The sequence below is a fragment of the Alternaria ethzedia genome (assembly GCF_023757985.1).
Source record: "Alternaria ethzedia strain BMP 0044 chromosome Unknown scaffold_2, whole genome shotgun sequence".
Taxonomy (NCBI): domain Eukaryota; kingdom Fungi; phylum Ascomycota; class Dothideomycetes; order Pleosporales; family Pleosporaceae; genus Alternaria; species Alternaria ethzedia.
The window spans coordinates 444,088-461,220 of NW_026056195.1; the positions used below are offsets into that span (position 1 = coordinate 444,088).

The window sequence follows — 17,133 nt, forward strand, 5'->3', positions numbered from 1 at the left end:
TGCCTTCTGACCCCGCATCGCAGACGGCATTGTCGGGTGTCGACCACCGACTGCTCCCCACGCGTACCTACAGTTCTGCCTCAATGTACATGCAGCATGCGCATATCCACGCATTGGGTCCCATTACCTTGCCTTTGTTGACATCAACGATATGGAATAACTGTGGAAACAACATCACTGTTACTGTTGACGACTGCATTCCAATTCGCGGGAAAGTTGACAATCCCCCGACACGTTCGGCTCCGTTGCGCTTCTCATCGCGACATCATCATTCATCGCGACCGGCTAATGCTTCTCCCCAACCCACTCCGAATCACACATACCTACCAGATCCATGAAACAAGCCAGGCTAAAGCCTGAAACATACAAGTTTGCTACTACGGTAAAACCAGCAAAATACTCATCCGCAATCTCCTGCGAACACATGTTGTAGATCAAACATTCGACGTTGCAAGTGTCCACGATGCCATGTTCAACCCAAGACGGGCGCATCCCTCCTGTCGAGTAATTGACGTGCGTCGCGGGTCGGCTCTGCATGTTTTGACACGTTCGGTATCTTTGACCCTGCATTGCAGACGTGCCTCGGTGAGGCGTGCATGCGCAGGCTTGCTCGTGTCTCAGATGTGGCAGGATTGTACTGCTGCAACCTTGCTCGTGGAGGTTGTGATGTAGAGTAGGATGACATCACGTGTGTGATATGCGCCTGCATGCGCGCTGCGCGTGCGCATTGCGTTTTCATGCCTCTGCTGCTATGCGATTATCTCTGTCTGATAGTTCGTATCTCCGCATAAGTGAAAAGTCGATAGTCGGATGAAGCCGACTTTTTTACATTCATTCGTTAAACATCAAGTTGCGCCTGCCTCAATAAGCACGATGCATGTGTGACCCCGCGTGATGTGCAATCTCAGCGTGCAGACACCCAGATCACAGATATCCAATGTCTTCTAAATTCTAGCTACACCAAGGTGCCCGTAGTCAATCACAGTTTCTCATCATCGACCAAACCCTGCTAAGATGATCATCGCAACGATACTCTGCCTCTTCGCTCACGTCTTTGTCACATACCCGCTGTACCGACTCTATCGTAATTACGTGTCCGCACGTAAGACTGGCTTGCGCATCATCATAAGTCCTGTCACCCCATATACTCTACAATGGCAGCTGGTAACCAGTCTATTCCGAACGTACCTAGAAAGATACCGGTGGTTCAGGGCCATTGACTGGACATGCTGCTGGCAAGATGACGACAAGTTACATCAAGAGCTAGGTCTTTGCTTTATCGTGGTGGCGCCAGGGCATAATGTGCTATGTACGAGTGATCCGAGAACGATTGAACATGTACTCAAGGATTGGAGGGGTTATGTAAAGCCGGATAATGTGAATGGTGAGTCCGACGATGTGTGATAGGAAACTGGAATCGGAGACTGACTATGGCTGTAGAGATATTGGGCACGTTTGGGCAAAATGTTGACACGGTATGTGCCATATGCTCTGGAAACTCGTAGTTCACCCTATATTCTTAGTACTCGGGACAGTAAAAGCTAATGCAAAAAGTCAAATGGCGATGATTGGATCCGTCATCGCAAACTCACAGCGCCATGCTTCAACGAGCGAGCCTCAGCCACGGTATGGAACGAAGCTCTGCAACAGTCGAAAAACATGATCGAGCGTTGGCTCTCATCACCCGGCGGAAGGACGAACAGCATGATCAAGGATACCAGTACACTGGCGCTCAACGTTATCTCTTCAATCGCTTTCGAGAATACGGAAGTTAATGAACCGACACCAGGTCACCAACTGTCACTTCGCGATGCACTAGTGACGGTGATGAGTACTTCAACATCTCCGGCCATAGAGAGTATCATGCCACTCTTCAAATTGCCCATACTCGAATCGCTACTTCCAACCAGTACTAGGAGGCTGCTACTCGCTATGCGTGAGTTTCGGCAGTACATGGACGAGACTGTCGTGAGAGAGCGATCAAAAGTGGTCAGCGGGCGATCCAAAGCTGCTACACTCATCAGCACGCTCATGAGGGCAAACGACGAAGTCAAGACTGAAAGTGGATTGTCACAGTCCAAACTCTCAGATGTTGAACTCAGAGGTAATATCTTCATCTTCACGGTTGGTGGACTGGAGTCTACGTCTATCACACTATCATATGCATTGGCTTTACTGGCTGTGTATCCTGAGATCGAAGACTGGGTAGTGGAAGAGCTAGATGAAGTCCTGAAAGACGAAGCAGCTGATGAATTGGAGTATGCAAGAGTGTTTCCACGACTGAAGAGAGTAATGGCTGTCATGGTACGTCTTCGTTCTCCATCAACACCAGTCATCTACTGTTACGCATCGCATGATCGAAGACTAACAGAATTGCAAGTACGAAACGCTACGTCTCTACGGTCCTTCGCCGCCTCTTCCGCGTTCGCCTTTCCCTGCACATATCCAGCGTACTATCCCACAAACCAGTTTAGATTCCAATAAAGCCAATGAGCATGTCGTCCTTCCGACTAATACCCAAATCATACTCAACTCATGGGCTTCTCACACCTCAGCCGCTAACTTCTCTAACCCGCTGACTTGGAACCCGAAGCGCTGGATTCAATCGCAATCCGTCCGCAGTAGCAAGGCAACTCTACCCGAGATACTGTCTGCTGAAGAACTCAAGCACCCAACGAATGGTAATGGATTCTTCGCATGGGGGACTGGCCCGAGGATCTGCCCGGGAATGAAGTTCAGTCAGGTGGAATTTTGCGGTGTGTTGAGTAGCGTTCTGAAAAAGGTCAGGGTTGAAGTGGTGTGTCAAGACGGCGAGAAGGTGGGGGTGGCTGAACAGAAGGTGATGAGTATTTTGCGGGACTCATGTGCAGACCCGCTGCTGCTTCATGTCAGACAGCCAGAAAAGTTGGAGTTGAGGTTTATCGAGCGCTAAAATCTGTTGACGTTAATGTTAAATGCAAGATTAGGGCATATAGCACTCGGATACTCGTCACAAGGCGCAAAGGGTTGTAAGCGGTAGGCGATTGTCAAATTTTCATGTAGTAATCGCTGCAGAGTGATAAAGGACATGTTACCCGCAGTGAAGCAAACATCTCTGACTAAACTGCATACTGTGTAGTTTTCCTCTCCCGAAGCCTTCCACGCCATGCGCCTATATTGCGGCGTCTTTCCACCTCGGCCCGCGTCAACTCAGGTGCTCGCATCATAGTGGTCAATCGGCCCTCCATCTCTTTCTCGGTGAGTTCGCCTTCCACGAACTTCCAGGTATCCGTTACGACGACATATTCGACCTTATCTTCGGTACCGTGGTGAATCCAACTTTGTCCATCCAGCTTGCTTGGGCCCTTCCAAGTCCATTCCTTCAGCTCAGTGTTCCCAGCGCTCAGATATCCCTCGAGCTCATTATTCTGGAAGTTGCCGCCTTCTCTTCGTACAGGTAGTTTCCATTTCTTGTTTCGCTCGATGATGCGCATCATCTCCGCTTTCTTCCAACTGAGCGTCTCGTACTCAACCCTCAGTACGCGCAAGCCGGGGTTTCCTTCGAAGTAACATAGCCACTTTTCTTCCATACTCAGTGGCGAATTGCTTTCCCAGAACCACCAGTCGGAGTATCGTATGGTAATAGTAAGCTGGGTTGGTCGGAATTGAGGTATGCTGAGGATGTAGAATAGTTGATCGCCTTCTTCGAGCCAGAACATCTGCGTGAAAAGACGAACTTTCTGGAGTGACTGCACGGCTTGTGGAGTTAGGTTGCGGAAGAACTTTTCGCACGCTGGAGTGCATGTACGGCCATCAGGTCCCCGATCTGCGTCGAGATCAGTTTGGGGTAACGTCACAGATTTCGCATAAACATACTAAACCAAAAAGCCCATTCCAGCTCTCTGAGGAACACTTTCTGTCCCTCCGCGTACGCGAGCTTGCACGTGCGCAAAAGCGCACTGCTGCCCTTGAGCGGACCTGAGAAACCTGGCCGGTACCAGTACGAGTCTTCCGGATACGCTGCTGCGCTGTCTTCATCCTGCATGAGCGCCAATTGGAAGATCTCGTTACGGATCTCGCCAGGTATGACATAGAACAGCGGGCTTTGTGGCTGAAAATTGGAGGGTGGAGGGATAGGATCAGACGCCATTGGGACAGCGCGAGTTTCGTAGCTTGAGGTAAACGGTAGATGGTCGCGAAAGCTGTCGAGAAGACGTTATGAGTTTATGTACGGCAGCTTGGAGGTCGCCGTATCAGGCAAAGACTGATGGCTGCCTGTTTGGTGGCCCCGGGCACGGCCGATGTGGCTAGCGGCCATGCCCGGGCAGTCGTTGCCCAATGGACGGACGCGCTAGCTGTCGCAGACCCACCGAAGAGTCAAATACGGAGATACCTTCAATGAAGGCTATGGTGAAGGAAGGAAAGCAGCAGCCCAAATCTTAATATAGGTGTATAGAAACATCGACTGGATAAAATTATGGGTCAGGCGCGAAGGTGGTGAGTGGAGCTGACACAACAGTTATCGAAGGCAAGTGCATGTGTGACCAAAGAGGGGAAATCACACGAAGCAGCTACACAATCCAACGCGACTAAAGTGACCAAGCTTTTGGCAACGAGGGCGCTGTTATATCTAGGCACTGAGGATGACTACATTCGAAAGCTGGTAATGTCGACTGCAGAGAAGAGAGATGAAGGGATGGACGCAGCGGAGCCAACACGTGAGAGCTTGACCAGTAGTACTCAAGAGATTGATAGGCTGTATTGCAAATCTATGATGCTTTGCCATCCAAAGTTATCTGGTAGTGACACATTCTGGTGCTTCACGAGCTTTGACAGAGAGCACAGCGCGACCACTAGACAACCTTGCGATACAGTGAGTGAACTCTGCTCGAGCTTGCGACATCTGAAAATGCAAGTGAGAGAAGAGTCAGCTGATAGCGCGTTGGCAGCTTACCCAGTCGGGCGAGACTAGGCTTGTTCGCGACTTCCTGCTCCCCAGCACTGAACAGGCTATCGCTCTCTCATCTCACCTGGGCACCTGAGATCATTACCCCACGCCTCAGACACGCGCGCTCGTCGACATGACTGACTTGTGTGGCCTCCCAGACGAGCTCCTAGTCGCAGTCGCCAAATGTCTGCGAGACGACACTAAAAACGGATGCAACGATCTCAATCACCTCGCGTTGAGTTGCCGGAAGCTATGCCCTATTGCGCAAGAGGTCTTACACACGGAAGTCTCTCCAAATCCGACCCCAAAACGAGGTCTTGCAAATCTCGCGCGTACTCTCTTGCAGCGACCCGATCTTGCGAACAGAGTGCGGAAACTAAACATCAGCTTATCCGGCAAGTCATTCACGCATCACCGGAGCTGCTTATCTTGCGGGTGCTATTATGAAGAGTGCCGACAGGACTGTACTTGCGGTATTCCGGAGCTTTTGGCCTTATTCCAGGGTTTTACGAGCACTGTCAATTCAAGGAACGGTGTTTCGCTTCACCACGAGGACTGGGAAGACATGCTGGTGAGGGGCGTAGACACGGCTCTCATCGGGATAATCCTGTGCATAACGCCTGCCCTCGGTACGCTTTCGCTGACGACCTTGGATTCACCATTGTATTACGAACAAGACAAGAACAACGCTGTTTGGGCCGAAGTCGAAAATCTTTTCGAGCTCATATCCAGGCACGTGAGTTTGTCAGATTGCTTCCAGGGCCTCTCTAGCCTGACACGGTTGTCAACAAATGGACGCGCACCATCAAGCTGGCTGAGTTTACCCCGGCTTGAAGCCGCGAGGTTCGACCTGTTCGAAGACCCTCTGGCGACCATAGACTATGCCAATACGATGACATCACATATCACACCTGGTGCAACAGTTTCTACGACTTTGACCCGTCTGGTCATCCAACCGGAGTTCGAATCGCTCTACTGCTATGAAGCCACTCACATGGAGGGTGTGTACGGTCAATTCAGAAGCGTTGTTAGCGGTCTTCCAAACTTGACCCACCTCTTCATTCTGTACCGCGCTGTTGTCGACCCATACGACGAATTCCGACTCCCCCACCTTCCACGAGGATCTTTCGCGCATATTGTCTCGCATCTGAAGAGCTGCAGTTTGACAGATCTAACTCTGGACGTTGAGCCCGCGCTCAAGGATTTGGTCAGGTACATTGCGATGATAGAGTATATCCACGATACAACTCCAATGACCACGTTTGCTGGATTACCTAAACTTCGCAGTCTCAATGCCCCACAAGACGCTTTCTTCTCTGCCAAGTACGGGACATTCCGAACTTGTCGTCTACCTACCACGATCGAGAAGATCGGTATCATGGATTCGACGTACGAGACCAAGCGCTACCTCAAGCATCTTCTAGATCGCCAGACAGAATGGCCAAACTTGAAGACTATCAAGCTTGGGGAGAGTCCGTGCAACGACCAGTCCGTACATCCAGATGAGAGCGGTAACGACGCTAGCGAAAGCAGCGAAGGAGAGCGGCGGAAAGTCGTCGAGGTTGATGACTCAATCTACGAACAGGCTCGGAGCCGTGATTTGAGGGTGGAGAAGGTGCAGGAAAGAACCACATGGAAGAAGGGATGGGAAGGTCTGGGTCTGTGAAGAGAGTATGTGAGAGCGGGGACGAGTTAGTCAGCAGACAACTGTGCGCTCAATCCGGACTGGCGAGTGACAGGAAACGATACCTGAGCAGACAGTGCAATCCAAAATAGCAATATAAACTAGCAAATAGTGATAGGAAATATCTTACGGCTTTAGGAAATGGAAAAGCGGATGATGTATCGAACGGGTGTCTTGAGAAACTTGAAAAGCGCGATGTGTACATGTCTTCAAACTAGGCTATTAGCGCTTAGACGATTGAGCACAGCAACGCGCACTTGTCATAGCTTCGGGTAAACTATGCGCAATCGGCTGAGCTTCGAGCAGCTGGGTAAACTCTGGGGGTCGCTGAGCGGGCGTTGCCTATGCTGAGACTACAAGCCATCACGAGTGGTCGCAGAGTAAGTATGGGAGCGATCATATGACTTGAAAACTCTTGCACCGGTGCCATATCGCAGGAGTCTCTTCTCTCGTGTTATGGGTCTGAAGTGGTTGCCTGAAGTTCTGAGCGATATAATGACATATCCAGGAACAACATGAGGTGCGGCGAGAACCTCCGGGCTGCAAAATTGAGTCTCGGTTTTTGGTCGAAGGTTTTCGCGAGATAACGATATGTCCAGAGACACCATATGGTGCGGTGCGTACTTCCGGGCTGCAAAATCGGGTCTCGATCGTTGGTCGAACGCTTGCGCGATACAATTCTATGTGATGCGGCGAGTACCTCCGGCTGTGAATTTGGGTATCGGTTCTTGGCCGAAGGTTTTTGCGATATAATCATGTATCCAGAGACACCTAATGGCGCGACGAGTACTTCCAGGCTGTAATGTCGGGTCTCGGTTCTTGGTCGATGCGCTGATTGTATTCGTTATGCCGTGTCATAGGGTAGCTCTATGACTCTTGTGACGTGATAATATGCTCGTTGGATGCTTTGAGTGGAGCAAAGACACAGGCGACCTTATGACTTTCCGCCGTCGAGTAGTGCGGTACTGCAGTTAGCGCGCTTTGAGTCTGAATAAAAGGCAGCCCATTCCCCCCTCTCTCTCTCATCAGAACTATTCTCTCATACCATTTTACCATACCCGTCCGAACTCGCTTCAGACAAAACCAGTACGCATACCAGTACTCCAGACAAAAAACCATTACTACATCACTACCAATACCATCGCCATGTCTACCTTTACGCTCTTCCCAAAACTACCCAAAGAGCTCCGCGACGCCGTCTGGCAAGCGAGCATGGCTACAACAGCAACCGTCGAATTCGACGAAGACGAATACATGGTCACAAGCATTTCGTCACCAGCCGCCCTCTTCACCACATCAAAGGAGGCGCAGGCCACAGCGTCGTCCTCCTCTCACCAAAAATTCCCCATCTGGGGCCCAGAAGACTGGGAAGATCTGGCCATAGATCCCGAGAACACGATCCTCGAGATCGTCATCAAACCATCAAAGTCCGCCACCCTCAACATCACATGGACAGACATCTGGGGTGTGCTTGGCGACGCACTACCAGCCACAAAACGCCTTCACATCGCCTGCAACCAGCCTGAGCGCCTGGCCAGGCTGTACATGGCAGAGGAGGCAGAATACCTTGGCGTCGGCCAATCCTGCGTCGAAGCGGGATTGTTCAACAATGCCGAAACCGTTTCGGGTGAGCGAGAAACCCGACAATCACTACACACACACCTCACGGTCACTGCTAGCAAGCATACCGTTGAAGAAATCGACCAGAACGCCTCTGAAAAAGAGGTCACCGTCTGGAAGATGACCAAACACACATTTTCGGAGTTTGGGCCTGAGGCCAAAGTTTCCGCCAGCAAGGGGCTAGCGCGCGTAGAGGTCGACAATGCCTGTAAGATGTCCGTAAAGCAGCTTCACGACGCTGCGAGGACCTTCGCGCTGCCCGCTGAGGAGGGGGAGGGGGAGGTGTCAGGGATCGAGGAAGAGGTGGAGGAGAAGTCAGGGGCGGAGCTGACAGAGGATGCTATCGCAAAGCATCTGGAGTGTCAGGGGCAGTGGCCGCCTAAGGCAAAGGATTTCGACTGGGATCCAGAGGGCAGCGTTGCGAGCGGGGATGACGAGGCCGTTTGGAAATGGCTGTAGTCGCTTCGCCGGACTTTTGTGTTTGTTTTGGCAGCGGAGAGATGCGATGTCTGCTCCTGGCTGAGGTTTGGCGTTTGGGTTCGGCGCTGGGTTGTGACGCGAGTTGCTCCCGGCTGAGGTTTGGCGTTTCGGTTTGCGCTGGTTTTCGACGCGAGTTACTCCTGGCACCATCATTCGCCACGCTTGCGTTTAGTTTAGTAATAAAGTCGTCCTCAAAATACTTCGTCTTCTGCTACTGTGAATGCATTCCTGCCTACACTATTGGGTTGTAATACCCAAACCTGTTCTTCGGATCCCACTCACCCTTCAACTTGACCAACTTAGCGAGCCTAGCATCGTGCCCATACATCTCAGGCCTATCCTCTTCTCCGTTAGCGTAATTAACATAGCAGTGTCGATTTTGGTTGGTGCGGTCGAGGCCAGTGTATAGCGCATCACGCATTGCGCGCGTGTGTGCGTACGCATCTTTGGTGGTCTGCGCATCGTCGCCAACCCACCACAGAACCGGCGATGCAAGAATAGGATACTCGCGTTCCTCGGATGCCAACGCAGTGGAAGATACGTCGATAGCTCGTACACCCTGCATGCCGTAATTCTCCATCAGAGTGATCGATGTATTGAAGCGCGAATCTGCTGTGATGTTACCAAATAACGTGAAGGCTCTGCGAACACCCTCAAGATCCCAGGTAGGTAGAGAGACACCGGCTCCTGCAACGTTTTGGTTTCGCCTGCAAGCTTGGCCTCCGAGGTTGTTTCCAGTCACCGTGTATAGCTGTACGTAATTGACGTCCGTGGAGACCGTGGTAGAGATTGGTCCGAGCGCTTTGAAACGAGCGGCATAGGGGTCAGCTTCCGCTTCCGTGCCCTCGTAGGCGACAGTGTATGCTACGACAGGCTAATGAGCAGTCAGTATCTGGCAGGTGTATTGCGAGGCTGCGCTTACATTGACGGGATCAGCAGCAGGTATTCTCACGAACAGCCCCGTGAGCGCTAGCTTCGCAGAGCGTTCCGTACTCGGCTCTTCGAATTCGTTGACCAGACTGAAAAGCGCCTCGACCTTGTCAGATGGGAAGATGATCGAGTAGACGGTCCAATTGGAAGGGATATCGTAAGTCTTTACTTCAAGACTTGTCACAATGCCAAATTGATGGCCTGCACCTTGTAGAGCCCAGAACAGATCGACATTCTTCGTCCGGGAAGCTTCTACAACCTCGCCGCTGGCAACGACGATGCGCGCGGAAACGAGACCGTCAAGAGAATAGCCGTACTGATTCTGGAGGAGACTGTGCCCGCCTCCCAGCAGTGGACCTGCTACTGACACGCATTCTCCAAGCCCGGTAACTGGTGACAAGGACGGTAAGTAACTATGTGTATGAATGTACGAGTCCCAACTCACCAGAATACTTGCCCAAGGCGTACAGGGAGCGGGTAATCTCGTGTTGCATCGTTCCGCCTCCGACAGTAGCAGTCTTGCCGTTCTGACCGAGTGTCGTAGTATTGAGCTTGCGCATGTTGATCTGAATGCCATACAATAGGTTGTTAAGCGTTGTGGTCCATCCATGACCCCCGGTAACGGCTAGGAATGGGATGTCGAAACGATTGGCGAACGCGACCGTTGTCTGCACGTCGGACTCAGTCGCGACTTCAACTACCACATTATAGTCGGGAGATATTCGTGGTGAGGCACCGCGGACTTGAAGATCGTCCCAACGAGCATCCCATGGAAACGTGATAATGGCGTCCTTGGATAGTTGCGGGCTCAACGCGGACGCTGCGAGCTGCAGGTTGTACGATCCTGACGCATATGAGCGACGAGCGATGTAGAACAGCCAAACTACAGCGGTAGGAAGAAGCATGATGACCGATCGATTCTGCCAATGCTAGAGTGGGAGGGTCGGATGCGGATAAGGAGGTCATGGAAGGTACTGTGCACTAGAGTTGCCTGTCGCTCTGCGTAAGCTTGTGCCCCAGAATGCAGGCAGCATGCTACCTCCTCTGCACTGCGCAGGTCAGCCAGTCAGCTCCGGATTGTCGCCAATCGCGCGAACGTGTCGCTATCGCACTGCATTGCTTATTCGATGATCTAGACTGCATGATGCAGAGCGACGCCGCAGAACGCCGCAGCTGCGGAGATGCCTCTCGGGAATAGAGAGTTGTATCATTCCTAGGCAAGCATCGATTCGCACCTGTTTGATGCAGTTAGTGTGGCTGTCTGCCCTTGCCGTATGGTCGAGGGCGATGCAAGGTCTGGAAGGAGGTGCGCGACAGCGAATCGCGTCGGGGGGAGTGGCACACGCGAAGCAGCCGCCAAGGCGGCGCGCGGATGGTCCCGAGGCCCCCCTCTCGACGCGAACTACGTCCTAACCTACGACACGTCAATACCTCAAAGTCGTCGGTAATGCGACATTGCGTTACGCGTCATTGGCTACGGAATTACACCTGCCGGTAGGCGCCAATATCTGTCATCCTACCACGAGAAATTTTGCCATCTTGGTGAGCGTTGTGTTCCGTTCAAGATTTGCGAGGATAGTACCTAGGTAGCTACGACTTGTGGCCTCATCCACGAGAGCTCCAGATAAGCGCTTGGCCAATATCATTACATAGGATGATCGGCGACAGATTGACATTATCTCCCTGAACCGTGTGGCACGATTCTGTTCGACCGAGTCGGAAAGACCATTGCGATCGTTTGGAATGTCTCGCTGTACAACGTTCCATCACTCTACTTTTTACCGTCCGATAAATGTTTTCGTCCAACCCACTATGGCCGTTGCACACTCCTCAGGCGCCTCCTCCGCCCCAAAATGTCCAACCCCATCCCCCAACCCATGATCCTCAATCTTGATTCCCTCGCCAACCCACTCTTTCCACACATCCGGAAAGTCAAACCTACTCCCAATGCTCGCCGCACTGTACACCAACAGCAACGGCACTCCGATCTTCTTCCCCTCTTTCTGGTTCTTCTCTTCCCTCTCGACATCCGTCGTAGCGCCTTCCTTGTAGTCTTCGCAAGTAGCTGTCAGCGTATGTTCCTGGTTGAAGAAATCGCCATAGACGGTCAACGAGTCATCAGCCTTCAGTTTCTCGATACCGGCACTGCTCTTTCCTGACCAACGTAGGATCATTTCTTGACACCATTTGGATGGGCCGAAAGCGGTGATCATACGCGTTGCTAGATCGACGTTTGCGAGTAGGGGCCAGTGGAAGTAGCCTGTTATCTCCTTTGCTGCCGTGGCTGGGGAGGTGAAGTGTTGCCATTGTGTGGAGGTTGGGACCTATCAAGATTAGCCTGCCTGATATAAGGAAGCCCAGGGAGGAAATGCATACGATGTCAATCAAACAAACACCCAAGATCTTCACTCCATCCACCCCGCTAACAGTGAGGTGATGGGCAACTCTCGCTCCACGATCGTGGCCAATGAGTATGACCTTCACATCTCCATCTGCACTTTTACCCTTCTTGACCTCTGTCTTCAGCGCCTCGAGTATCGCCGTTCCTATACTCACTTTATCGTTCTTCGCAATCGGTGCACTAGCGCCGTAGCCAGGTAGATCTGGAACGAAGAGCGGTGCCTTGGATGGGAGAAGAGGGATTATGTGGCGCCACCTAGCCTTTTGTCAGATCATGTAGTGTATGAAGTGCAGTGATAGGGATGAGAGGAAGTTACATATAAGCCGATTGCGGATATCCATGAATGAGAACGAGTATGGGGTTGTCATCGCTGGCGTTCTCTAGCGAGCGCGTGTAGCAGCAGACTTTCTCCTTGTTCAAAGTGGACTTTGAGAGACCGAGATCGTTGAACTTGGTGTCTTGGATGTGGAGAGCGGATCTAGATGCCATGCTTGCGACCTGGACGGCTCGGATTGGTACGTTGTTGCTGGGGAGTACAACGGTGCAGCTCAGAAGTATCTGAAAGTTGCAAATCGGATAGTGAAGTATGTTATTTGATTTCGGTCAAATGTCATTCTTCGCGCCCTTTCGTGCTGTGGACTACATTGGGGTAACTATTAGACCGAGGTATGACGCAATCACGCGAAGTCACGTGTATCAACGTTCGAAAAGCATCGGTTTCAATGCAAACACTTGTTGCTGGAAAGGCAGGATGATGGAGTCGAATATCCCATATCTTTTGAACTATGATCAACACCCTCGGATGCATCGTATAGTACCGCAGGCCCTCTACCTGAATACCAAGAACGCCAACGCTATGCAAAAAATGTAGTAAACCCTTCTTTTGACTTATCATTGTTCTCTCGCCAAGATCATCTTCTCACGTTCTGCCTTTCTCCGGACTGTGCCCTTCTTCGTATGCCTCCTCTCGTTCTCTTCCTTCCTCTTGACAGCCTTGAGCTCCTCGTTCTTGATCTCACCCGCCTTCTTGACAGTCTTGGGCAGATGCCTGTGTTTCTCGATGCGCTTGATCTCTGGCATATGCTTGTATCGCTCCTTGAGCGCTGCGTCGTACTCTAGCTTCTGCTTGAGGGCGAATGACTTGACGCCCTGCCTCTCAGAAGCTCTCGCTCTCCATAGGCGGACGTTGCCGTCGTCTGATCCGCTGAGTACGTAGTTGTTGTCGGGACTCCATGCGACGGAGAAGACGCGCTGCATTCGCTTGGTGTGGTAGACGTCCCGAGCGTGACCCTTTGATCGCTCCCAGATTCTTATGGATCGGTCGTAGGAGCCAGTGATGAGCTCTTCTCCTGTTGGAGAGAATTCAATTGACATGACGGCCGCAACATGTCCTTTCTACTTGTTGTTAGTAACTGCTGTGACCTGACCTTTGAGTTGGACTTACCAAGACTTGCAGCGCACGCTTCATATTACGCATGTCAAATATGTATCCATTGTGGTCTTCCGAAGCAACGGCGAAGTTGTAGGCTTCCATAGGATTCCAGGATATGCAGTTCGCGGGGAAGTTGAGCACAGTGCGGTGTAGGGGTGAGTTCGTGCGGGCGTCGTAGAGGATGACAGCGCGGTCAGTCGCGCATGATGCGAGTATCGAGGTTTCGACCTGGTTGAACTTGACGTCCGTGATGGTGTCAATGGCCTACTGATTATTAGTATATGCCTTAGGTCTGCTCTGCGTGAAAGACCTACCGATGGCCACACAAGGTTGGAAACAGGGGCACCAGACGTCCTCGATGTATCGTATATGGAGATGGAGCTGGATCCAGCAGCAAAGGTCGGTAGCGAGCGATGGTGCGAGACAGAGGTGAAGGCTGAGTTGCCGTGCCATGTTGCTTTTGGCGCCGATTTCGAGGCTTGCGCATATGGCTCGAACAGCTGAATCTGGCGATCTGATCCACAGGTTATGAGTTTCTTGTCCCGCGTCCAGCACATGCCCTTGACGAGGTTCTCATGCGCCTGCGCCTGCCACTTCTCCTCCCTGCTGGTAAAGTCCCAGACCTTGACGATGCCGTCGCCACTGCCACTGGCGAAATGCTCGAGGGAGTTGGGGTCCTTGGCGAAGGAGTATACACCGTCTACGTGGCCAGGCTCAAAATCGCCGAGGAAGGGCTGCGCAAACATGCGCTCGACCTTTGTCGCATTGAGGGCTCTGGTGTATTCGCGCGCACGTTCAAACGGATGCAGGTTGGGGTCGAGGTTCCTCGTGACCTTGGCGACGCTGGAGCCGGGGGCCTGGGTGGACGCCGTGGACCGGCTGAGGGCCTTGATCTTCATGGTGGTGGTTGTCCAGCTGTGTCGACTGGCCGTCGCGAACTTTGCGGGTCTTCAAGATTTCCTAGAGGCGGCGGCGGGGCCAGCCAACCAGCGTGTTTGGCGCTAAGAATTAATATGGGGCGGCGCCGGCCAAACTCATCGGATCAAGCGACATGCCACACACCATTTTTGCTCTGGCGACAACCTCGAACTCCAGGACCAAGAACCCCATCACTAACCCGGACAACAGCCAAAATGAAGTTGTGAGTGCCCCGATGCTGCACACGACCCTCTCTGCGATACAAATTGGCGCCCCGCGATGCTCCCCAAAATGCGCAGCGGACGCCAATTATCGCACCCTTGAAAGCCCACAACATGCGACAGAACAGCTGCTAACATTTCACCAGCCTCAAGGTCGGACGCGTTGTCGTACGTTTAAATCGCTCGAAATACCCCCATCGCACTCACTCACAGTCCGCCTAGATCATCACCCGGGGCCGCTACGCCGGAAAGAAGTGCGTGATCATCTCACCACTTGACAACGGCACCAAGTCGCACCCCTTCCCCCACGCGCTCGTTGCCGGTATCGAGACCTACCCCTCCAAGGTCACCCGCCGCATGTCAAAGACCAAGCAGGCCAAGAAGAGCAAGGTCAAGCCTTTCGTCAAGCAGGTCAACTGTACGTGGTCATGAGGACGCACTCGCTGGGCAGACGCTGATAGACGCAGACACCCACATTATGCCCACCCGCTACACCATCGAGCTCGAGAACCTCAAGGGCGTCATCTCCGCCGACACATTCAAGGAGGTCTCGCAACGGGAGGATGCCAAGAAGACCGTCAAGAAGGCATTCGAGGAGCGATACCAGTCCGGAAAGAACAGGTGGTTCTTCACTCCCTTACAGTTCTAAGCTTTCCTTCGGTTACGGCTGGGCGCAGATGGGCATGATTTGATACGGAAGATGCTGCATGAGCGGTGGATATCATGGGATGACAGGACACACAACCGGCCTGCCGTCCAGGCGTGTATTTCGGCTTGATAATCAAAGCATGAAAAATCCGGCATCCGCTCAAGGCATCCGGCTCAATTCACGAACTTCATGAAATGAACATGATTTTCACGTTGGCCACTGTCTGCTACTGGATGATCCTGATGATGTAGTGAGGCTCATGCTGACAGTGCAGAAAAGAACGACTATGACATTACCGAAGCGAAACAAGGAGCCGATGCAGTACACCACGACCCGAGCACCCCGTATTGCTGTCTTTACGTGCGACGATGCCATGAAGCAGACGGCCTCGGTCCCGTCAACGAAGAAGCCGCCTAGGCCATTGCTGGTTCGGTTCACATGCTGATACAGTGCACGGTGAACACCAATCGATTGAACAGAAGGGATATCATGTCATTAACCGGTCTATCTTTGAAGGAAAGGCGCGCAGACAGGCGCAAGAAAGTTACTCGACGTTACATCGACAAGCCATACTGATGGACGCCCCTTCGCCTTTGCTTTTCCGATCAGCGAGCCCTCATCACCTCGACTTTCATCGTACAAACGCCCCGAGATACTATGCAGGTCATAGTCGCACTTTACTGCTTAACTTCATCAACCTTCTTCTTCGTCTGCTCCTTGCCCTTGTTCAGGTATCCCAGCACAACGTCACACGCATCGCTCACCATCCTGAGCTCGAAGCTGACGGTCGCGACACCCATCTTGACGACACCGTTGTTGTAGTGCGTCTTCTTGTACTCGTCTTCCCATGTGCTTCGCACATATGTAACGGGCGAGAACGCGTACTCCTTGAGTTTTGATGTGTCTTCCTTAACGATGGGCAGGTGTGTCTCGAGAGTGGAGAGGCCAGAGTCACCGAGCTGGTCGGCGCGTGCCAGGTAGGGTGAGAGGTAGGAGTATGGTGTGCGCAGGTAAGGGTGGAAGGGTGCAACGACCGAGTTGTAGGTATTGCTGGCGAGGTTGAGTGCGCGCGAGCCGTAGGGGTTGGATTTGAAAGTCTCGACGCTGTCGTGGACTACGGGGTAGGAGTTGAGATGCTGGAGGCAGTTAGTCTCGTGCTCGTCTATCGGATCTCAAAGTATGCAGTCGCGGAAGTTCCCACGGAAGCTTTTCGGACGGCTTCCGCGAAGTAGGGTTCATGCTGTAAGAAGGTTCGCGGAATGCTGGGTTGATTGGCTGGGCCATAAGCTCCGCGCCTGCATCGTGGGTTTCGTGCGCCGTGTTACTGGTCCGAGTAGATTGCGGTTCCCAGGTGCTCGAAACCCCGCGACGGTCCGCAATCAATGCCAGATCGCAGCAGAGTGACTCGTGATGTCTTTGAAGAGACGTGTTTGCGGGTGTGATGAAAGAGAAGAAAAGTAAGTAGCACATACCGACAAAGCCTTTGAGCTGGGCGTCTCGCCGTTAGTCATAGGCGCCTGAGAGCTCATGTTGTTGCCGTCTTCGGTTGCGTGTGGTGCCATTAATCGTAGTAGTAGATATGCAGTGTTGCAGGTTCTACTGTGGTGGAAGAAGAATTGTTGGGTTGCGAAGCAGTGGAGGAGTAGCAGTAACGTAGAGCAAGACAGAAAAGGGTCCTGGTCGACCTTATTATACGGCTGTGCGCTATGATGTGACTGTATTTGGTTGGGAGGCTTTGCTGAAAAGGGCGTGGTTCAGTGGGCTGGGGTGAAGCAGATGCAGTGGCATGTGAAAGTGGCTATCGTCGACAAGCGCCATGTCAATCTACGCGGGGACCTACCAGAACGTCACTACCCAAAGTCAACTTTTCG

At 52.3% G+C, this 17,133-nt stretch overlaps 9 protein-coding genes across 9 annotated transcripts; 4 read left to right on the forward strand and 5 right to left on the reverse strand.

Annotated features, from left to right (window-relative positions):
• Positions 1–1,932: 1,932 nt before the first annotated feature.
• On the forward strand, positions 1,933–2,368 carry J4E87_000947 (uncharacterized protein; the record flags this gene model as incomplete). The annotated part of the gene is made up of 2 exons (XM_049372597.1): positions 1,933–2,304; positions 2,333–2,368. The coding sequence occupies 2 exons, from the start codon at positions 1,933–1,935 to the stop codon at positions 2,366–2,368; spliced, it is 408 nt and encodes a 135-aa protein (XP_049237255.1).
• A 730-nt stretch (positions 2,369–3,098) lies between these two features.
• J4E87_000948 (uncharacterized protein) lies at positions 3,099–4,129 on the reverse strand (the record flags this gene model as incomplete). The annotated part of the gene is made up of 2 exons (XM_049372598.1): positions 3,099–3,805; positions 3,856–4,129. 2 exons carry the CDS (start codon positions 4,127–4,129, stop codon positions 3,099–3,101), a joined length of 981 nt encoding a protein of 326 aa, XP_049237256.1.
• A 1,363-nt stretch (positions 4,130–5,492) lies between these two features.
• Positions 5,493–6,593, forward strand: J4E87_000949 (uncharacterized protein; the record flags this gene model as incomplete). Its single annotated transcript, XM_049372599.1, has 2 exons — positions 5,493–5,498; positions 5,688–6,593. The coding sequence occupies 2 exons, from the start codon at positions 5,493–5,495 to the stop codon at positions 6,591–6,593; spliced, it is 912 nt and encodes a 303-aa protein (XP_049237257.1).
• Positions 6,594–7,757: 1,164 nt separating this feature from the next.
• On the forward strand, positions 7,758–8,690 carry J4E87_000950 (uncharacterized protein; the record flags this gene model as incomplete). The annotated part of the gene is made up of 1 exon (XM_049372600.1): positions 7,758–8,690. The coding sequence occupies one exon, from the start codon at positions 7,758–7,760 to the stop codon at positions 8,688–8,690; it is 933 nt and encodes a 310-aa protein (XP_049237258.1).
• A 253-nt stretch (positions 8,691–8,943) lies between these two features.
• J4E87_000951 (uncharacterized protein) lies at positions 8,944–10,546 on the reverse strand (the record flags this gene model as incomplete). The annotated part of the gene is made up of 3 exons (XM_049372601.1): positions 8,944–9,585; positions 9,634–10,031; positions 10,087–10,546. 3 exons carry the CDS (start codon positions 10,544–10,546, stop codon positions 8,944–8,946), a joined length of 1,500 nt encoding a protein of 499 aa, XP_049237259.1.
• Positions 10,547–11,419: 873 nt separating this feature from the next.
• J4E87_000952 (uncharacterized protein) lies at positions 11,420–12,531 on the reverse strand (the record flags this gene model as incomplete). Its single annotated transcript, XM_049372602.1, has 3 exons — positions 11,420–11,965; positions 12,018–12,297; positions 12,359–12,531. 3 exons carry the CDS (start codon positions 12,529–12,531, stop codon positions 11,420–11,422), a joined length of 999 nt encoding a protein of 332 aa, XP_049237260.1.
• Positions 12,532–12,933: 402 nt separating this feature from the next.
• On the reverse strand, positions 12,934–14,373 carry J4E87_000953 (uncharacterized protein; the record flags this gene model as incomplete). The annotated part of the gene is made up of 3 exons (XM_049372603.1): positions 12,934–13,437; positions 13,487–13,738; positions 13,789–14,373. The coding sequence occupies 3 exons, from the start codon at positions 14,371–14,373 to the stop codon at positions 12,934–12,936; spliced, it is 1,341 nt and encodes a 446-aa protein (XP_049237261.1).
• Positions 14,374–14,607: 234 nt separating this feature from the next.
• Positions 14,608–15,262, forward strand: J4E87_000954 (uncharacterized protein; the record flags this gene model as incomplete). Its single annotated transcript, XM_049372604.1, has 4 exons — positions 14,608–14,615; positions 14,760–14,781; positions 14,836–15,031; positions 15,081–15,262. The coding sequence occupies 4 exons, from the start codon at positions 14,608–14,610 to the stop codon at positions 15,260–15,262; spliced, it is 408 nt and encodes a 135-aa protein (XP_049237262.1).
• A 677-nt stretch (positions 15,263–15,939) lies between these two features.
• Positions 15,940–16,824, reverse strand: J4E87_000955 (uncharacterized protein; the record flags this gene model as incomplete). Its single annotated transcript, XM_049372605.1, has 2 exons — positions 15,940–16,398; positions 16,735–16,824. 2 exons carry the CDS (start codon positions 16,822–16,824, stop codon positions 15,940–15,942), a joined length of 549 nt encoding a protein of 182 aa, XP_049237263.1.
• Positions 16,825–17,133: the final 309 nt, after the last annotated feature.